This window comes from Ambystoma mexicanum, chromosome 2p (genome assembly GCF_040938575.1).
Source record: "Ambystoma mexicanum isolate Mex_15411 chromosome 2p, UKY_AmexF1_1, whole genome shotgun sequence".
Lineage (NCBI taxonomy): Eukaryota > Metazoa > Chordata > Amphibia > Caudata > Ambystomatidae > Ambystoma > Ambystoma mexicanum.
Genome location: NC_090923.1, coordinates 1,385,775,779 through 1,385,796,680, shown reverse-complemented (window position 1 = coordinate 1,385,796,680; position 20,902 = coordinate 1,385,775,779). Strand labels below are relative to the sequence as shown.

The following is a 20,902-nucleotide window of genomic DNA, read 5'->3' as shown; positions in this document are numbered from 1 at the left end:
CTCTGCCATTCGAACTTCGAAGTAGCCCCAAATGGCCTAACTTTGCCTATCCCGCACGCCCCCAGCCCCTCCGTTTTTTAAGTAGCCCAATTGTGCGGAAAGTAGCCCAATATGCCACGCCTGCTCTCAGAGTGAGGAGAGCGATGTATGCTGAAGCAAAGTGATGACGTTGATTCCTCCCCGCCGAGGGCCGATTTGTGGGCTCTTGGGCCTAAATTGTTGGCTCCCTTTGTTTTAACCACATCAAGGTCCCATTCGGGACACAGCTGTGAATGCACCTCTCAATGGCCGGGGTGCAACCCCTTTCGAGAAGGACCGGCTCCCAGATGCTGATGCCGGGACTTCCTTCTGCGTCATCCTGCCCCAAGGCCTCGAGGCACGAGCCAGCAACTTTCACAAACCAGAGGGAGGAAAGGAAAGAAACAATTGAGACCGGCAGCTAATACCGTTTCATCCCTGGTAGTTAATTGATCTTGTAATAATATCAGGTTTTTATATAGGGCCAATGCCAAATTCCTTCTGCTTCTACACACTGTAATAATATAGCCTTATAGACCAAGGGAGGATCATTATCGCAGGATAATGAACCACCCCTTCACCTCCGGCATAAGTTGGGGAATCATTATCCCAAGCGATAATGACCCCTCTGTAGGTATAAAAGCTATTAGCACATAGTGGTAGCAGCAATGCCTGTTTTGGAGCTAAAGGATAAAACGTTAGCTTACTAATGAGAGAGTTAATTGACAAACTGGGTTCTTAAATTATATGCAGTTTTATTTTGATTGAAATAAGGATCCTGTCTTCATACATTACCCCATTCTATGACAAGACTGGAGGCAAGCATTATGCTTCATCTTCATTTATTACTACTCTTCAGCAGTTCAACAAAATATATATAAAACCTTTGAAAAGTGTCCCAAAACTTTCTCCTTTTCAAAACTACAAAATCCATGAGTCTCTGTAGTCCAATCCCTTTCAGCCAGTCACAACCCACTTCCTGTGCTTGGACTCCTCCTCTTCTTTTACTGCTCTTCAAGCAGATAAGTACCATTTCTTCCCTCTCCGTGTGTTAGTGAGCAATTGACTACGTTTGAGTGGAAGATTAGTATAAAGAGTATGTTTATCATGCACAGACTAGGCGCAGTGCATGTATGAGAGAGAGATTGGGCTAAGGTGTTTTAATTGGAAAAAAAAAGTATATATATATATATATATATATATATATATATATACACACATATAATATGACGTTCTTTTAGCCTTGACACAGACGCGCATCCGCGTACAGTATTAGGCGTTTTTGTTTATAAGTACCGCGAGTGACAGGCAGGCAAACCCTCAAGGTTCCCTGTTCATTCAGGAGCCGGTCCGCGAGGCTGACGGCCCCGTGTCGTAAGCCCAGCACCTCAGGGGCTTTGTCAGCCTCGCAGACTACGCTGCACGGTTCGAGCTGCACTCGCGAGGCCCCCAACTTCGTGTGGGAGGAGCCAGCGCCCGCGAGAGGAGCAGCGTGCCGGAGCAGCATTCGCGGTTACAGCCCCACCCGCGAGTGGGCGTGCCTACGCGAGACAACGGCAGAGATCTACACTCCAGAGCGTTAGCCCCCATCCGCGGGTGGGTGGAGTTAGCACGCCTACACGCGCGCGTCGAAATTCGTCACATTACGTGACATTTGTTCTGAAGCAGCATTGCTGAATAAACGCTCATACGAGCTGAAAGTTTTATGGTTCCCTACCCACGAAACAAGTTCCAGGGAATACAGCGATCATAAAGGCCGCAGCGCCGTGAGTGCAGAAGGGCACACAGATTTACAGCACCACACATGCTCGGTAGAGCAGAACTCAGGGATACAAGTCCCCTACACTGCTGAGCAGCTGAAGATTGACGCTGCAGAGAAGGACATTGCCCCTTGAACAAAAGAGAGTACATATAAGGGTGCAGCCACTGAAAAAAAAAAAAAGAATACACAGCCAGCAAAAGGAGCAGTGGGCGGCTAAGACACCTGATTCTGGTATTTTAAGGCACACAGCACAGTAGAAAATGTCAGAATTCGAGTGGAGCAAGGAGGACCAGTCTCAGGACCTCACTGCCAGCTTTAAGCAAGTGCTGGGAAGCTTGCTGGTTGACGCAGTGGCAGAGGGCGTCAGGCCCCTCCAGGAGAGGCTGGAGACATTGGAAGCTATGCTTTCGCAGCCTAGTGATAGCACCAAAGACGGGAAGCGCATGCCCACAGATCCCTTGAAGCAGGGACACAAGGGGAGTAAGATAGCCCTCAAGAGGAAAGCCTCTGACGACCACAGGGGCTCTTTGGAGGAGGCAGAGGACAAGGCCTCGGAGGTGCCTGATGCTTTCTCTAAGCTGAAAGAAGCTTATCTACAAAGGCAGGCAGTTCCGAACCTCACGACCCCCACTCCTGGGGATGACAACATTGGAGAAGACCCAGGCTCGGAAGAGGAGCTGATAGAGGACCAGGCCTCGCAGGAGGAGGCCGAGGAAGAGGACTGAGCGTGTCCCAGTGGAGGCAAGAGAGCGGGATAGGAGAAACACCTCCTGGAAGCGCAAGACGATATGTTCGACCCGGACAGCATCCGCAATCCGAGGTCCACTGAGTGGCAACCATCCCCTGGAGTAGAGCAATATATGGCAGCAATGCTGCGCAAACCTCTAGACAAAGAGGTGAGACAACGTCTGCGAGCAGAGTGTCCACGACCGGACCTGCCAGGGAAGGTCGCGGAAGCACCCGAGCTCGACCCGAAGATGCTGACTTTCGTGTCAAAAACGAGCAAAGACCCCCGCAAAGGAATCGATAGGTCTTGGAAAAGCTGCCAGGAAAAGGTATTAGACCTAGCAGGACCCCTTGCCAAGATTATGGACCTCGCAGAGAGGGCAAGGGACACAGGAGAAGAAGTGGACCCTGAAGCTCTCGCAGGGTGGGCTCAGAGAGCAGTTTGTCTTCTCGGGAATGCAAATTGCACCATAGCATCAGAAAGAAGAAAGGGCCTTTTGCTCAAGATAGATTCGAAGCTGAGCGATCTATCATCGTCTGAAGCGGGGGAAGGAGCCCAAGGCCTCCTGTTTGGAGAGCGTTTCGGGAAAGAAATGGGATGATTTGTCGGAACATACGCCTCTTGGAAAAGGCACAAGCATCGATTCGCAAGATATTCCCAAGTAGAGTTTTTGGAGGGACCGGCCACTTCAGGGGTCGTGCAGCCGGTCGTTATCAAGGAGGGAGAAGACCCCAGAACCCCAGAGCACAATACTGGGAAAACAGGGGCCAAGACACATTCTTCCCCTCCAGAGGGAGATTCCAAAGGGGCCGCAGATCCAGAGGACAAGGACGAGGCCAAGGCTTTACACCAGGTGAGAGCGATGCAGTATCCCCCGGTAGGGGGGAGGACGCGCATGTTTTTAGAAAATTGGCACAAGCTTTCAAGCGATTCCTGGATATTGCAGACCGTACGAGGTCTTCAGCTAGATTTCATAGAGACACCAGTGCAGGTGAGCAGGCCGCAGAATCAGAAGTTAGCGCAGGCAGAACAGGCGTCCCTAGACAGCGAGATAGCACATTTAGCTCACAAGCAGGCAATAGAGAGATGCGAGACGACCCCGAGGTTTGTCAGCAATATGTTCCTGGTGCACAGGAAGGAGAAGGTGCGTCCAGTTATAAATCTCAAAGAGCTGAATGGTTGGATCGTATATCGGCACTTCAAGATGGAAGGCATACATCAGCTCACAGACTCTCTGAGAGAGGGAGACTGGCTGACGCGTTTGGATCTGAAGGACGCTTACCTTACAGTGCCGGTACTCAAGGAGTACAGACCATTCCTAGCTTTTCGATGGCACAGACAGTTCTGGCAATTCAGGACAATGCCATTCAGACTTGCATCAGCTCCCTGGGCATTCACGAAGCTGATGAAGCCAGTGGCAGCCTCGATCAGGGAGAAAGGCGTCAGGCTGATAATTTACCTAGACAATCTCTTACTCCTAGCGGAAGATCGGGAAGTATTAGTATACCAGACAAGATGGGTGCAAGAGCTGCTAGAATCACTAGGATTTCTGGTGAATACGGAGAAGTCTGATACCACGCCAGCACAGAGATTAGACTTCCTAGGATTCGTGTTAGATACCAAGAAGGCGACATTAGAGCTTCCGAATCGCAAGATAAAGGACATCAAGAGAGAAATAAGGAAGTGTTTAGAGAAACAGCAAGTATCTCTCAGAACATTAGCGAGAATAGTAGGGCTGTTGGCGGCATCGATTCAGGCCATATTCCCTGGCCCTCTGCACTACCGTGCGCTGCAGAGGTTGAAGATAAAGCATCTACAACAAGGCCTGAAGTACCATCAGCACGTACCCCTAGATCAAGACTCCATTACAGAGCTAGAGTGGTGGTTAAAGAATATGGACGCCTGGAATGGGCGAGCCATATTCGGAGACAGACCAGATTTGGTGATAGAATCAGCAGGAAGGGCTGGGGTGCCAGATGCAGAACTGTACAGACCGGAGGCAAATGGAGCAAAGAGGAGCTTCCCCTTCACATAAACTTTCTAGAACTCCTAGCAGGATCGTTCGCGATCAAGGCTTTCACGAGAGAAAGGGTGAAATCTTGTGTGCTGCTGAAGATGGACAACATATCAGCAGTGCGCTATATCAACCACCTAGGTGGTACAAGATCCAAGATGCTAGCAGAGCTAGCGAAGGACCTATGGCACTTCTGCCTAAGTTCAGAGACATCAGTGACAGCGGAGTATCTGCCAGGTACCTGAACGTAGTAGCAGACTGGAATTCCCAGTACCTGACAGATTCCAGCGATTGGAGACTGAATCCAGCAGTGTTTCAGAAGCTGAACACGAGATGGGGACCATTACAGATGGACCTATTCGCTTCTCGACTCAACGCACAGTTGAGCCGATACTACAGCTGGAGGCTGGACCCGAGAGTGCAAGCAACCGATGCTTTCCTGCAAGAGTGGACAGGAGGCCCGCACTACGCCTTCCCCCCTTTGTGATGTTGAGCAGAGTGCTAGCGAAATCTCGGAGGGAGAAGGCGGAGTTGGTATTGGTTGTACCCTTATGTAAGTCACAGGTGTGGTTTCCAACGTTAATGGAACTGGTGACAGACATACCCAGAGTCCTTCCCGAAGGAGAGCGTCTGCTCACGGACCCAGCTGCGTCGTGTCATCCTCTGAGAGTGAGAGGGACACTCCCGCTAGCCGTGTGCAGGATATCAGGAGACGTTGGGCACTGCCAGGAATTTTGGCGCAGGCTGCACAACTCATCGCTGAATCCTGGGCTCCATCCACTAGGAGGAGCTATGATGCAGCTTCGGCGAAATGGACAAGCTGGTGCAAGAACAGAAGTGTTCATTCCGTTTCAGCACCTGTAGTGGAGATACTGAATTTTCTAGCAAACTTACTACAGTACAGGAGAGCTTTCCGTACAATAGGTGTGTACAGGTCAGCGATATCAGCTGGACACTTGCTGATAGAAGGGGTTCCGGCAGGAGAACCCCCCGCAGTGGTGAGGCTCATCAGAGGGGTGAGATTCAGAGCTCCTCCAGAGCCCAGATATAATACAACATGGGACGTGTCAGCAGTGCTAAAATTGTTGGCGGATTGGCCGTCGGATAAGTATCTTTCCCTGAAACAGTTATCAGGGAAGCTGGCCGTGTTGCTGTGTTTAATCTCGTGTAAACGAGTGTCCGACGTTAGAGCCCTCGAAATTAACAGTAGATCCTTTGGGCCGGACGGAGTGACTTTCGCTATAGTCAAGAGGACCAAGACAAGGACTACTACAGTCCATTATCCCTATTTTCCGACCAATACAAAATGGTGCCTAGCACGATATATTAAGGAATACGAGAGCAGGATGGCAGAGAGTAGAGCAGTAAGTACCACACAGTTATTAATAGCGCGCAGGAGGCCCTACCATGCGGTTACTACAGCTACCATCGCAAGATGGGTCAAAGAAATTATGCAAGGCAGCAGGTGTGAACGTAGACATATATGGAGCGCATTCAGTGAGAGGAGCAATGGCTTCGAATGCCACGAGAGCAGGTGTATCCTTAAGTGAGATTATGCTAGCAGCAGACTGGTCAAGTGATCAGACATTTAAAGAGTTTTATTTTAAGCCAGCTGAGAGTCTAGCTGGAACAGTGCTGGGGAAGCTTTGAACAAGCATAATGCTCGCCTCCAGTCTTGTCATAGAATGAAGATTACCCCTGCTAACTGCGCAGAGAGTATTAATTCTATTAAAGACTAGGAGGCGAGCATTAAATTCCCACCAGAGTATTGTACTGACTATAATTGCATTGTATTATGTTAGTAAGTACACTACATAGACGCCACCCTAATATTCTTCTATTGTATTGACTCTTAGGGGAAGATCAGAAGAATAACTGAAGAGAGTGATTCAGGAAGTCAGAGATTTGCCGGCAGTTAAGTTTTCAAGTTAAAGAAATCTGTGCATCGTTGGCAGAGATCAGTTATGAGAGTTATGCAAGTTATGGAAGTATGAAGTTTTCAGAGCAAGTAAAAGCAGAGTCGTCGTCTAAGCACAGGAAGTGGGTTGTGACTGGCTGAGAGGTATTGGACTACAGAGACTCATGGATTTTGTAGTTTTGAAAAGGAGAAAGTTTTGGGACACTTTTCAAAGGTTTTATATATGTTTTGTTGAACTGCTGAAGAGTAGTAATAAATGAAGATGAAGCATAATGCTCGCCTCCTAGTCTTTAATAGAATTAATACTCCCTGCGCAGTTAGCAGGGGTAATCTTCATTATCCTTCATCCTTGCATGTATGTGGTGTCGCCTTCCCAGACAGACCTTACAAACCACCCTTTCGTGCAACATGGAGGATCTAGTCATTCCTCTATGTTTATGCGTGTTTGGTACTTTCTTTTAACCCTCCTACAAATGCACTCCCACCCCTACCCTTGACCTGGTCCCCATCACGGCAAAGACCCTGTGAAACCAGCTTTACTGTGACAAGTCCACACACACCATGAAGAAATCCAACCCACGACCACACACTCCACCTGAGAGGATGGAGTAATGAGGCTCAAGCCTCCGTATCCAATAATCACAGCTGCTTCTTCAGGCTGTGGAATTAATTCTTCTACCAGATCCTCAAGCTTCAGAATCAACTCGGCTTTACCTCCAGTGGGGCCTGGAAACAGCATGAAACATTGACATTTGTACAGCACCGTAATCATGGCAAATCTCGTCATAATGCACGGCACCTGCTAACCTCACATAGATTCCGTCCCTGGATCCATCAGGCTGGACTGGCACAGAGCTTTTCTATCATGTGCCTAGCATTGTTGAAGACACGCAATAGAAACGCAGCTCCACAATCGGCGCAGCATCTCTGGCAATCACACACGACACGCAACAGGGGTCCACATAGGACACACTCCAGCCACGCATTCTTCCATCCACGCACCAATGCTCTGGCAAAGAGGTTCTGGAAAACCCAACGGAACTCCAGGGCTACACCGGTGGCCGATATGCATTTCACAAATGCCTCTGAACGTTAACTCCAGTGGCGGCGGGTGACGTTTTTAACTGAAGGGGCGTAAGTATTTGTCCCGATATGCCGACCGACCGTAGCGAGGAAGCCCACACCACCCAAGGGAGGTTTGGTGGGTTCTCCCCCGAGAACTTTTTTAAAAATAATGGGTGAAAATGGTGCATTTTGGACCACACTTTTTACAAAAATCGGGTAAAAAGCGAAACAGTTTGCAATTGGGTTTTGTAGGGTAACTCGTGAAAAAAATCCAATAGATGCAAATCACCAACGTGCACAGGGTTTTAATGATGCCTTTGCCCACAATATGCGCAAGTATAACAAAGATGTTCACGCTGGCTGTACCCATACATTTCCATACTGGCTGCACCAATATATGTCAGTATTCGCATATAAGAACATACTCAGGTTTGCTTTGCGCATAATGTCAATAATGATACTATAAGACAATATGTCCACTGGTTCTACCAATTTATGCCAGTACCCTCACAACATCCTCCTGTTGGCTTTACCAAAATGCATGCCGCAGTGCAAGAGTATATCCAAAATGCCAGTCTAGTTGAGTTTCACCATTCTTGTTTGTCAAACCAATCAACATTAAACCCATATTGCATCTACGAAAAAAAAATGTATGCTTGCAATGTAGCATAGCATATTTCATTAAGAAAATATGCTCAATCAAAACGCTAGACAACATTTTAGCCCAGGTGAAACCGTAGCACATTAATTTACTTCGGACACCTACCAGCAGTCTCTCATTTTAAGAAGTACAAAGGGACTGATCTGACTTGGTAAATACATTTTTCCTTGCGCTCCCACCCAGGCATAACCATTAGAGGCACACACAATTTTGAAGGGAACATTTTTTCTGTAAGGAAAGAATATATTATGCATTAGTTGTCTGTAGTCTCCACGGTGTTCACATTTACCGGACAAAATAGGACACACATGATAAACGGCGCAGGCAATTACTAACGTGAGCATTTCATTGTTAGCACCTGCATTCATATGCATACATTTTTAGGCAATCGAAATCATGAAAGTTGGGTTAGTGTTTTAATGTCAGGGGAGTGAGTAGAAGGGTAGATAGGGGGCAGGAGAGCTCATTCTCACCGCAGTCCTTAAGTGGGTGTTTTCAAACTCGATGGAGAGAGTAAGCTGCTAAGCTGCACTAGAATAGTCTCAACAGAATGCATAAAGAAGTTAGATGCACCCCACAGACAAGTTTGCCACTCCCCCACCGTCTCTGAAGTTATCGCCTCTCCCAACATTTGAAAGGTTAGGCCGCCCCCCCCCCGAAATTTAGGTTTTGTTGTGCCCCTGTTTACACATACCAAAGCAGCACGCATATCCCTCTAGTGTGCCTGTGCCCATGTGATTTTATTAAAATGTGCACGGCTACACATGAACACTGGCCTGGGCACTGCACTTAAATGCACAGACTGTGCTCAGCACAGACTGTGTATACTTAGAGTGGAAAGCAGTCTGAGGCACCCATGGGGGTGGCAGACATTAATGATTTACCTGCCCCCCACCAGTGCCTCAGACTGCGTTCCACTCTCACTTCTGCAGCTGTCTGCGCTGCAGTGCACACACGCTCCTCACTGTTACGTTTGGACACTGGCCTGGGCACTGCACTTTAAATGCAGTGCAGTGCCCCAGGCCAGTGTTCAAACTTCACAGCGAGTGAACCATGGGCCCCTGGCCGTCCGTCCCGACTCCCGCACCGGTAGACCCCCTACGGGACTGCAAACGCTTTTGCTCCAGGCTGTGTGATAGGGGTAGAGCCCCTCTCACACAGCCTGGAGCAAAAGCGGGACTTTTGGAATCCAGAAGAGGGGGTCTGGGCGTGGGACCCTCTGGGTGGCTATCACTTGGTTCCGAGTTTTGCGGGGCAGAGTCTGTACTGCAGAACTTTGGACATTTAAAAAAAAATGTCTAGACTACAAAAGCCCTGCTTTTGCTTCAGGCTGTGTGAGAGTGGCTCTACCCCTCTCACACAGCCTGAAGCAAAAGCAGGACTTTTGCAGTCCTGGGGAGGGGTGTCTATGACCGTGTCCCGAGTTCTGCAGGGCAGAGACTGCACTGCAGAACTCGGGACTTAAAAGACAATACATTCACTTAACTGTGCTGGGTCTGGTACAGCTAGCTCATCTGCCTCTCGTCTCCGGTCATTAATGTGGACTGTGGAGCCAGACCCACGTGCAGGAAGTTAAGAATCGAAACCAAATATGGCCTATGAAGTTTGTATGGTTTCGTTTCAGTTCCTGCACATAAGTGGATCCCCACTTTGACATCACTTTGAGCCTCCCTCAGCACACCGCCCCCTGTCCTATCTCTTGCAAAGACTGGGTTGGGGTCTGCAAAGTCTTCTTTCTTAACGCTCCCAGGCATTCTTTCCAGCCTATTTTATCGGCTTTCATTGCTGGCCCGGGAGGGCCTGCAGTGCGCATGTGCAGCAGGGCTGACAGATTTTAGTGCTCCCCGCTGCACATGCAGTGCAACTCCCACCATGCCCATGAGTAGCAGGATTTTGCTGTTACTTGTGGACATGGTGGGGGGTGTCATTGATGGTTGGCTCTGCCCCACCCACCCCCATGGTCCAGCCGCGCTTGACAACACTCAGCGCCTATTATTCCTTAATTGAAGGATTTCACTTGAAAATCAAGACACAGGCCCTTTCATACAGAAATATCGGAGCACAACTTTGGAAAACTCTGAAATAGTGCCATGCTTCATATTTGGCACTGTGCCCTCTCTGCCAAGCTGTATGCTGGAAAAGATTGCATCTTTGTCTATAGGTTTCTGGAATAGTGCTTAGTACTTCAGGCAATTTAAAACCTTGAACATCCTCTATGATGCCCATCCTTGCCTCCTGGCTCTTCTTAACCTCTCTGCATCATTTGATACAGTAGACCACAAGACAGTCACCGACATTCTACGTCACCGCATGGGGATCTGCGAGATCGTCCTCAGCTGGTTCAAACCCTACCTCGCGAACCGTCACCATGTCATCCAAATGGATTCCTCCAGATTGCCAACACTACCCATCACCTGTATAGTCTTGCAAGGATTCATCCTCTCTCTTGTGATCTTCAACCTTTACGTTGAACTGTTATGAACCCTCTTTGTAGCATTGATCCAGTCCTGGATGTCCAGTGCTTACCTGTCGCTCAACCCTTACAAGACTGAATTCCTACTGCTGACCAACACCACCAAACACTCTGGCATCTAGACCTGGCTCTCCACTACGAACCGCAGGGGCCTCAGACGCCAGCTGACCACCTGTGCCAAGTCCCTTGAGTTAGACATCGAGAGACACCTGTCCTTCAAGCAGCACATAGCAAGGAAGATACAAACGGCTTGGTAGCAACTTTCCCTCCTGTGGAAAGTCATGCCCTTAATCCCTGAAAAAGACTTTACATCTGCTGCCCAAACATTGTTCCTCTCACACCTGGATGGTAGAATTGCCCTTTGGAAGACCTTCCGACAACTGCCATGGCACCCCAGAGATGTATCCCACATGATGAAGTGAAGCACCACTCATCAAGGGACTCTGGAAATTCTACCACATCCCCCCGATCCTCCTTGAACTCCACTGGTTCCCACTACAAGCCTGTATCATTTTCAAATCCTGCTGCAATATCTACAAGGCTGTCACCCTGAAGTTCCCAAGCTACTTCACTGAGAAACTCTGAATCTGTGGAGGCCTGCGATCCATCAGCAGTAAGGACATGTGCAGACATGAACTCGGCCAGTGCAGGAAGGGAAGAAACAGAAGACAGGCCTTCTCTGTCTATAACCCCAACCATACCCCCTCGCTTTGCTTCAACACTAAAGGAGGGAGCTCAAGACCCTCCTCTTCAAAGAATTGCTCCTTCCTAACAAGGTCCACATACCCTCCACTTCCTTCCTAACCTGAGACTGGGTCCCTTACCCACCCCCCCGTTTCTGTCTTCTAGTTGTTTTTAGATCCCATGCTGCCAAAATGCCCACTCTCCCGTTGTTCGCTCTCCACTCCCTTGCACTCAATATATACCCAAATAATAATAATAACCACATTGCGGGATAGACGTTGGACTTTGACAGTGGGCCTGGGTGGGCACCCTCGGTTAGTCAGGGACACAACCACATTTCCAGGTGAGGGAGTTGAAGGTCAGCTTTGCTCTTCAATTTACATTGTGCCTCCTCAGCTGTGGCAAGAAGCACATGTTGGCTCGTAGCATTTATGGGACTTGCGTGGAATTTGTAGCAACACACTCTGCTAAGGCACAAAAAAACCGCAGAGTTGAGGTAAAGCTGCGTACTGAGACTGAGTGGAAGTGCTGGGTACTGTAATAGAAAGGAACCTGACCAACAGGAGCAGCCTCTTGCTGTGTATTTGCCTGCATGGGCCATGACGTGAATACAAATGGCTTGATTTCTCTGCCTTGACTTGTTGACATTGAATATTGGTTGGAGGTACTGGTTTAAAAAGGAGGCACATGCTCTGAATACCCAAGTGAGGCAACAGCATTCACTGTTTCACAAAATCCACTGGATTACATTGTGCAACTCCCTCTCAGGGGTATGCAGTAATACAATTGCGGCAAAAATATCACCTTTACAAATAATTGCAGCAGAAATGCCGTGGTTTGACCCGTAAAGGTTACACCATTATACCATTTAAGGGGAGCGGGAGTTGCGGGGGTGTCCCTCCCCCGCTCCCCTTAAATGGTATAATGGGTCTGAGGGTTGCAGGGGTGTCCCCTGCATCCTTTACATGGATTGCGGCGGCAAAACCACAGCCTTTTTGCCGCACTTTTTGTGTAAATGGCCATTTTTGCAGCAATTTTAACACATGGAACCCTCTCAGGTGACCCTTGAAATAACCCCCTGAAATGCCATCACATTCTTGTAGAAGACGCTTCACTGTGTCTACTAGTCCTAAAAATTATACATACATCTGTAAGTGCTGTACCTCTCTGATACCCAGCGAGGCAGGTATGCACTGTGCACATCCTGTACCTTAAAAATGGAATAGAGTTGCACCAGAAATTAGGCTTCAGAATTGTCTACTTAAGGGAAATAGGGGGCAAACAGGAAAACAAAATAATATAAAACAGAAGCATCAATCACTCTGCCAGCACAAAAGCAAAAACTGCCACATCACCATGAAAGGAAATATACAGGAAAACACCTGGAAAAAAGGACACATTTCTGAAGAAAGGTTTCTTTGTATTCTAAGTTCATGTCCTTGAAGGACCTCTATATTCACTGCTATACAGCACAAAAACACTTTGGCGTTATGAATGAGTTAACCGTATAACGGGCCTCATTCTGAGTCGGGTGGTCCGGGAATAGGATACCAGCATTTTACCGGACAGCCCGACTACAGGAGTGTCGGTGGGGAGCCTGTGTTACCTCCAGCTAAATGCAGGAGGTAAGCCAGGCTCCCTACTAGCCAAAAAAGCCCTCGTTACGGCCACTGGCATTGCCAGTGGCAGTAATGACAGCAAATCCCCTCATGGAATCCTATGGGACTCTATGAATGGAGATCTATACTGCTACGCCGGTACCCGTAATCTGGCGCCAATGCTAGATGCTGCTACCGCCATTGTCGGAATGAGGCCTAATGTATGCAACAGGCACTAGGGAGTACTGAAGAAACTGAGCTAGAGTTTGCTTTCCATTGTCACAACAGCATGGGAATAGGCAACAGAGCTCGGCATTAGGGCTCTCCTCTGTAGCAAGTGCCCCTGAAGAGGGGGGTTCATCGCATCTTAAACACTAGAAGCGTGATGCAAGGTGTACGCTCAGTGGCCTTGTTTGAACCACTATCTGGGATGGACTATGATCAAACAAATGGCAATTTATTGGGGTCGTTTTTTGCTTCGAGAGGCCAAGCAGGAAGATGGCACCCCTCCTTTTTGATGAGTGATGTTTCATGTATTCTCTTGCTTTAGCAAAACCTATAGTGGTTTGTGAAATAGAAAGAAGTCTGTACTGTTGTGATGAAGTCCTCTGCCTGACTCTGTAGTCTGTCAAGGGGGTGACTCAGGTGGTGGGGTGCCCCTGCAAGCTAGTTAATGATGGGCCCGGGGGTGATGGGGAAGGACCCTCTGGTCACCCTTCCTTGATCCTAGTCATTTGGGCAGGATGCAGAGATTATGTGCCCATCAGGGCCTCTCCATACATGGGGGAACTTCAGACTCCCTCCTTGGTGACATTGGGCTCTAAGGTGGGGCCCAAAATAAGTAAAAGCACCAGTGAGCAGGTGTGCAGACCCCACGTGGATCTACGGGCCGGCATGCCCATTGCCTGTGAAGCCCATGGACTCGTTAGCAAGGCCACAAACCCATGAATTTGCCCATTGTACATCCATGAACACCATGGGAGATCCCAAAATGGATCAAGTAACACCCACATCCCTACAATGCTGGACTTATCAGCCCTCGATGGTGAGTTAGGGATGTCTTCTTCCCGCACAGCCTTCACAAGCCATCTAGGCACAGAAATCCAAGACAGCTGATGGACTTGATTATAGGTTTGGTCTGGACTGTCCAGCCTCAATTTAGCCCACGTGAGGCTGGGAACAATAATCGATAGCCCACCAGCAATTTAGAGCTACAGCTGCAGACCATTGCTTGATGTCCAGCCCAAGGGAGTGGGGGAGGAGGGGTATACAGCACTTTAAAGAGACTGCCACACGCCAGTGTGGATTATTGGTGCTGATTGTGACTTTCTGTTGGCCAAGTTTGCGTAAGACACAAGGAAAGAAGTGGGGGTGAGGAGGCCGGTGGGCTATAGAGGGGAAGTAGGAGCCAGGAGAAGGTGGTGAGAATCTAGAGCAAGTGCTTGTAATAGGAGGAGGAAGCAATAGTTTGGTGGCGGTGGTTGTACAGGAGGCAGTGTTGCGTGTCAGGATGAGGTTGTTATATTTGGAGGAGGTGGCGAATTTAAGGAAGAGGTGGTAATGAAGACAGTAAGAAATTGAAGGAACAAGGGCTCTGGGTTGGCCCAAGGCAAATGGAAGTGTTTGTAGAAGGTGTGATATGCCGGCAGGGAGAGCAGTAGAATAGTAGTGTGGACCTGTTTTCTTGCAGGGTTACATGAAACAATGGCAGTGGTGCACTATACAACACTTCACATTTCAGAGAGCCTGGCAACCTTGTGAATGGGCTCTGCCAACTTTAGGGGAAATAAAGGCATTTGAAACGGGCATTGGGGGTATTCCTTGAAGAGTATGAAATAGATCTATGATTTACAGTTAGTAGCTCATTCCTACAGTTGACTCTAGAGCTAAAGTAGGTCAACCGGACAGCAAAACCGACAAAGTTATTAGGCAGTCTTGAGATTATAGTTCTGATTTAGCTGTTTCTCTGTCGTCGGTTTGGCTACTAGGCTAGATCTCCTGCCTTACACGGAAGACATGTGTAAATGATAATCTCACAGGATGATCAGCTAGAACATTGTAGTGTGGTCCAGTGCCTTGTAGGTAGGAGTCTGGGTTCCTTACTAACTACTCAGAACTTGAAGATTCTGGACTCCATTTGTGATGCAGATTTCTATTCTAACTTCGATGGCTTGCAATATCAATATCAAACTCCTACTGCTTGACTGAGCATTAGTTGCAAAGAAATGCACTCAACACCAATCGCAACGCTCCTTTATTGGAATTGCAACATATTTGTCAAGTAAAATGTCCACATACAACTTGGAGCACCATCATCAGTCTTTAACCCCTATCGGTTTTCCTTCTACTGATTTGATTTGTCCTACTAACACCCTTTTGCTGATTAAGCGTTGTTATCTGGCTCAATCTTAATTCTTGCTTGCTCTTTACTTTCAGGTTGGAGAAGGCTGGAGTGAAGTGCCCTCGGACCAGCATTGGCTCTACACCTTCCTGCAGTCACCCTGTCCCAGACATGGGCAAACTCACAGAGGTGCACCCTGGAAATTATATATTCTATGGTAAGTGCCAATCCTCCTGGGAGCAGGAGATTTACTGGTGACGCTGCTGAAACCGGGCCTCTCACCAAAGAAACGAGATTTGGTTTCTTTTTTGGGGGGATCATTTTGGAGTCAGTGTGGATACCAGATTACAAACAGTTGTATCTATTTGGTTAGTAATGGGAAAATGCTATGCAGAGAATGAGTGAGCACATGATTCTCAAGGCACAAGGCACAAAAATATTGGCGACAGGTTGAATATAAATATCAAACCGTAAATGAGTGAAGGATGGGCCCTAAAAGGATACTCAAAGTGAGGTTAGTGATGGGGACAGTGCCCAGTTTAATTGAACATAGTGAGCCATGATCTCAGGGATAGGAGGCAAACCAGGACAATGTCTCAGAAGATATGTGCGTGATGGTATATCATTGCTTTACACAATACCTGCACATTCTGTAAGGGTGCAGATGAAGGCACCTGGCCAGGAGATGTCCTATTTGGGCTACAAAGCTTTATTGAGCTTTGAAAAAACCTACCTATCCCTATCTCTGTGAGAGGTTTCCCTGCCCCCAAACGAAAAGGAAAGGAAAACAGTCAGAACATCCGTCAACTGAAAGTTCACCATCCCGTGTCTCTAATTAAGAGTTCTAATAAACGTAAAGTTCTCACACCAGGGGAATGACTCCCTTCCCCTTGTCAATGTTGAAAGTTCTGTTGACGAAAAGAGGATATGAAAGTTCCTTTAAAAAGATTGTACCAAAGCTTCCTTGGAAAAAAGTCTCTTAAGCAAAAGGCATGGGCCAGGGGGAATAACTCCCTTGCCCTGGCATCCTTGTGGAATACACTCAGCAATTCAACTGGTAGGAGAATGACTCTGTTCTCCTGGCCTGTATGTACTATTCAAAATGTTCATCAATTGTAACCCACAGGGAATGACTCCCTTCCCCTGGTTTCTGGGACTCTTGTGAATTCTGTGTTTTATTTTAGAGAGAGTCTCAGACCCTCCTCTTGGAACCTCTAGAACAGAGGCAATGGTTACCTTCCACTGGCTCTCCTTCTGCATTCATTTCACACTGCACATAGTCCCAGACCCTTCTTTGTCTTTCAGTGGTCCCCTAGAGACCACTGGGACAAGGATACACCCCATGTATGAACTTTTCATATACTGTAAGGTTTCATACCCTTTTTCTGTATGTCCGTGGCCTTATGTATGCCACTGGGATGAGAATGTCCTCTTCGGACACACTCTTCATATGCTGTAGGGTCCCAGACCCTTCTTAGGCCCTTACTAAGCCTCAAATAATATTGCGAGCTTCCCGGAGATCATCTCACGCTACCCACTTCCGTGTCCGGGCCGCCAGCTTTGCCAAATGGAGGTGTCTCTTGCAGGGAATGGAGCTTGTCTTTGCTTCGCCTTCCGTAACCGTCTGCTTCTTCTCCCCACGTCTTGTGGCTCCTTGCAGTGTTGGTACAGTTTGTGGACCGCCCGGTTCTCCTCCTCCTGGAGGTCATACCAATGCCTCGCCAATTTCCACCTGGAACCATCGACATCAGGTCCCAGATAGGTACGTTCTGCTTTCTGCCAGGGTCTTCGGCTTCCTGGTCATTGCCGTTTCTTTGTTCTCGCGCTCCAAATCTCTTCTCCTTCTCACCCCCCCTTGCTGCTCCGGGGTTGGCTATGCTTTCCCATAAGTCCTTCTTCCCTTTTTATGTTGCTTTGTTGACTACTCCTGCATGGAAGACTAGAATGTTTCTTCCAGTTCCATTGGCCAGTCTTCATAAATCTGCACATCCTTTTCTTGCCAGTATTTTAGTGAAGCGTACTCGGCATGTTTTCTGTAATCTTCTACTTCTCAGTAGGTATTTTACTTGATATAGTTAATGGATGACAATAGCACATGTAGATTATATCCAGGGTGTCAGAGGAAGGGGGCATTGGCCTAAGGGAATGGTGGGCATGTGTGTTGTGGATGTTGTGACCCAGGTAGTCATCCTTAACCCGATGAGAGGAGTCCCTTTCTGTGAGGTCCTCACGCATGTTACCACCCCTAGGGGAACAATTGGGTAGCGGCTTCACCCCCGTAGCCTTGTGCAAAGGGGCCCCTCCCTGGTGAGAAGTGACAAGAGTAGGTGAATGCCACAATTCTCAGTTTGCACAATGGCAATATATTTTGGGTTTGCTTATCCCAAGAAAATCCTACCTTTTACAACCTTAGTATATTCCTGTTTTAACAGTCCTGGTATATCCTAAATTTGCACTGTGCCACTATATCCCAATTCTTTGAATCCTCCTATTTTTTTCAGTTCAGTTCATAATGCTTTATTTCGACAATCAAAATGCCATAAAAGCAACAATATCATCACATTGCAATTCATGAAATCAATTCATGGTCTCCTCCTGATAAGATAATTTGCAACAGATAAAAACAAATTCGCTGCAAGCATTACAATACAATAATAACATTACCAATGTGCCTGTACCTTCTTCTGTTTTACCCTCCAGGCCCACCAAGATATGTGCAAGTCGTATAAACTGCTAGAGCATCACTGGAATTAGTGGAAACAGCCAGTGCCTCGGCGGTCGTGCGACAACCTCGGGCCCTAAGCAGTGGCCTTAGGCAGCGTTTTCCTGGTGGCAAGTTTACAGGACAAATCCTTAAAAAATGGAACATGCTTTCATTCGAGCATCCACATACTGGGCATGTTGAGGATGCATCGTAATTCCATTTGTTGTGAAGAGAAGCAATCCGGAGTATCCCTAAGCGCAATGTATATAAGCAATGCTCTTTCGTATTTGGGATTGACATAATTCAAGTAATCCTCTTAACCCTGGTTCAATTTTACACTCCAATACCATATCAGGAATGATGATCCTGCTGCCTGGATGCAATTATCACGATCAACCTTTAGCACAGACGCAGCCTTAATCGCTTCCTCAGCTGAACTAGTTATAGCGCTGTGCTTCAACCAATACTCTCCCAGGCCCACTGTAAATAACACTTCCTTAACATGAACGAACCAGGGTAGAGAAGGACCCCCGGATTGATAAAAGGACATTCATCATAGCTTCTTTGAACGTAAGCAAGGAATAATGTAACCACAGGCAGGCCCAATAGTATACCCGCCGCAAGCGGAAGATATATACAATACATTGCATCCCTATTTCTAGGAGTACAGGTAAATTGGGCGCAGTGTAGGGTAAAACCAGGCTATTCATTAGGTACTTATTTTCTACTATAGACAAGGAAATGGTACTTGCCTGCCCCAACAGCTCTGCCCCATAGATTGCAGCCTGTCTTGCTTGAGCTTTGTAATCCTCTAGGGCAGTGGTCTTCAAACCTTTTTGGCCTTGGCCCCCCTTGAGCAAAATGTAGGCAGGCCGGGACCTCCCAGAAATACCAAATGGATAGTACGTCCAAATGGCTATGAACTATCATGCACCGTTGCCGCACCCTGCTCCCAGTATTTTTTTATTTTTTTTAAATAATGGGTTAAAATGCTGCATTTTAGAGCATCCTTTTTAAAATGAAGCATGTTTACCACTCTTACCTCCCATCCCTAAACTTCACAGCTTATTAACAAGTCTTTCTAGAACAAGGGTCATCACGTGAGACCGTAGACGGAAAGAAGAAGCAACTTGTGTACAAATCTCTTTGTAGGTGTCAGGGTGGATGTTTCCTTGTTGAGGTTCACATGTTTTGGACCTGCAATGACAGTACACTTGTCTCAGACCCCAAGTGGAGGTGTCCTCTCTGGTGTGAGTTGAAATCATGTGTCTTCAGCAACAGCCACCTGATGAATAGTGGTGTGCCGGAGCAGGTTTCCCCTTTGAAAGCTCTGTTTGAAAAATTAAAGTTGCACCTAATTGTGATCAACAGTGCTCCCTGATTTCCAATGGAAAATGCCCCACTAAACCTAGTGTGCACGTATGACACCTACAGAGCAAGTACCCTGTGCTATGAAATGAATGCTTGGCACCAAATGGCTCCTTATATATCACTTCTATATAAAACAACATTCTGCTAATGGAGCAGTATGGGTCCTTCTCTGGCTTTAAAGTGAACCGCCACAAATCAGTCTTATTTCCGTTTGCTAGAGACGGAATGAGGGAGGTGGAAGCATTGAGAGGTCTGGGGATGGAAATTCAGGGGCAATACCTATACCTGGCTGTCAACATCACAAGGGCTCTGGGGCACCTTAGTGGGGCTAATGTTCCCCCTCTGCTGAACAAATTATATGGTGAAATGGGGCAAGCACAGCATTTCATGGATGGGGCGGCTAAACACTATGGCCCTCATTAGGACCCAGGCGGTAAGGGGTTTACGCCGGCGTAAACCATGGCGCCCCTTACCGCCTGAGTACGAGTTCCCTTAGCGCCATGGTGATTTTAACGCCTGCTTTTAGCAGGCGTTAAAATCCATGGTGCTAAGGGACCTTGTTGTTAATTACGCCACCGTAATTTACGGTGGCGTAATTAACGCCTTCCCCACTCCCATTATACCCTATGGGGCAAAAATGGGAATGGGGAAGGGTAAATGGGGATTGGGGACTTACCGCCCCGCCAAGGTCGGAATGGGGCGGTAAGTCCGCTAACCCCCATGGCGGAGTTGGCAGCTTAGCGCCATGGACCATGGTGCTAATAGCGCCATGGTCCTCCGCCAAGGTCCTAATGAGGGCCTATGAAAATTAATTTCCTTCCAAGGATACTATACCTGTTCCAAATGTTGCCGGTGTGGGTCCCGGAGAAGATTCTGGGGGAGGCGAAGGGGCACATTCCTCTGGCAAGGGCAAAAACCCAGAATGTCCTATGATGCCTTGGTGCTACCGTAGGACCGGGGGGGGGGGGGGGATTCCCGGACTTGACCCTTTACTATGAGGGTTCCCAACTGAGGGCAATGGTGCTGCACCTCTAGGAGGATTCGGATAAGCAGTGGGTCTTTTTAGAGAACCCACACCTTGCGATGGCGGAATTGTGGCTCTGGGCCCCACGGGAAAGGATCCCTAGAAGAATCAGAGAGCACCCAAACCTGGGGGTCCAATGGGAGGTGTGGAGGCGGGGCATGGGTATGAGAGGGGTCACTTCCTGGCCCTCGCCGATGAGTCACATCTGGGCCCCACCAATTAGGGATGATATTCCCGAACTTGAGAGAGACCAGGGGCGGTTCAAGGCGGGGCTGACTAGGGTGGACCAATTATGACAGAATGGGCTTTTTATTGGGCTACAGTATCTGGATACAGCTCTGAATCTGGGAAGGCTGCCGGTTTTTCTTTACTTGAGGCTAAGGGGGTTCTCATGGCAGAGAAATGGAGGGACCTGCTACAGAGGGATCTCACCCCGATGGAGAAGATTCTGGACACACATGCGGACATGAAGGCCCTCATCTCCTTAATATATGGGGCATTGCTGGGCGTGAGGAAGGATGTAATGGTGGAACTCCGACGGA

The 20,902-nt window shown here is 48.0% G+C and overlaps 1 protein-coding gene across 1 annotated transcript in view; it reads left to right on the top strand.

The window, feature by feature from the left end:
- Positions 1–20,902, top strand: part of LOC138567523 (D-serine dehydratase-like) — a 516,199-nt gene that overhangs the window by 405,436 nt on the left and 89,861 nt on the right. Inside the window, exon 5 of the mRNA XM_069645796.1 lies at positions 15,357–15,478. Coding sequence (XP_069501897.1) covers positions 15,357–15,478 — 122 coding nt within the window. The remainder of the gene's footprint in view (positions 1–15,356; positions 15,479–20,902) is intronic.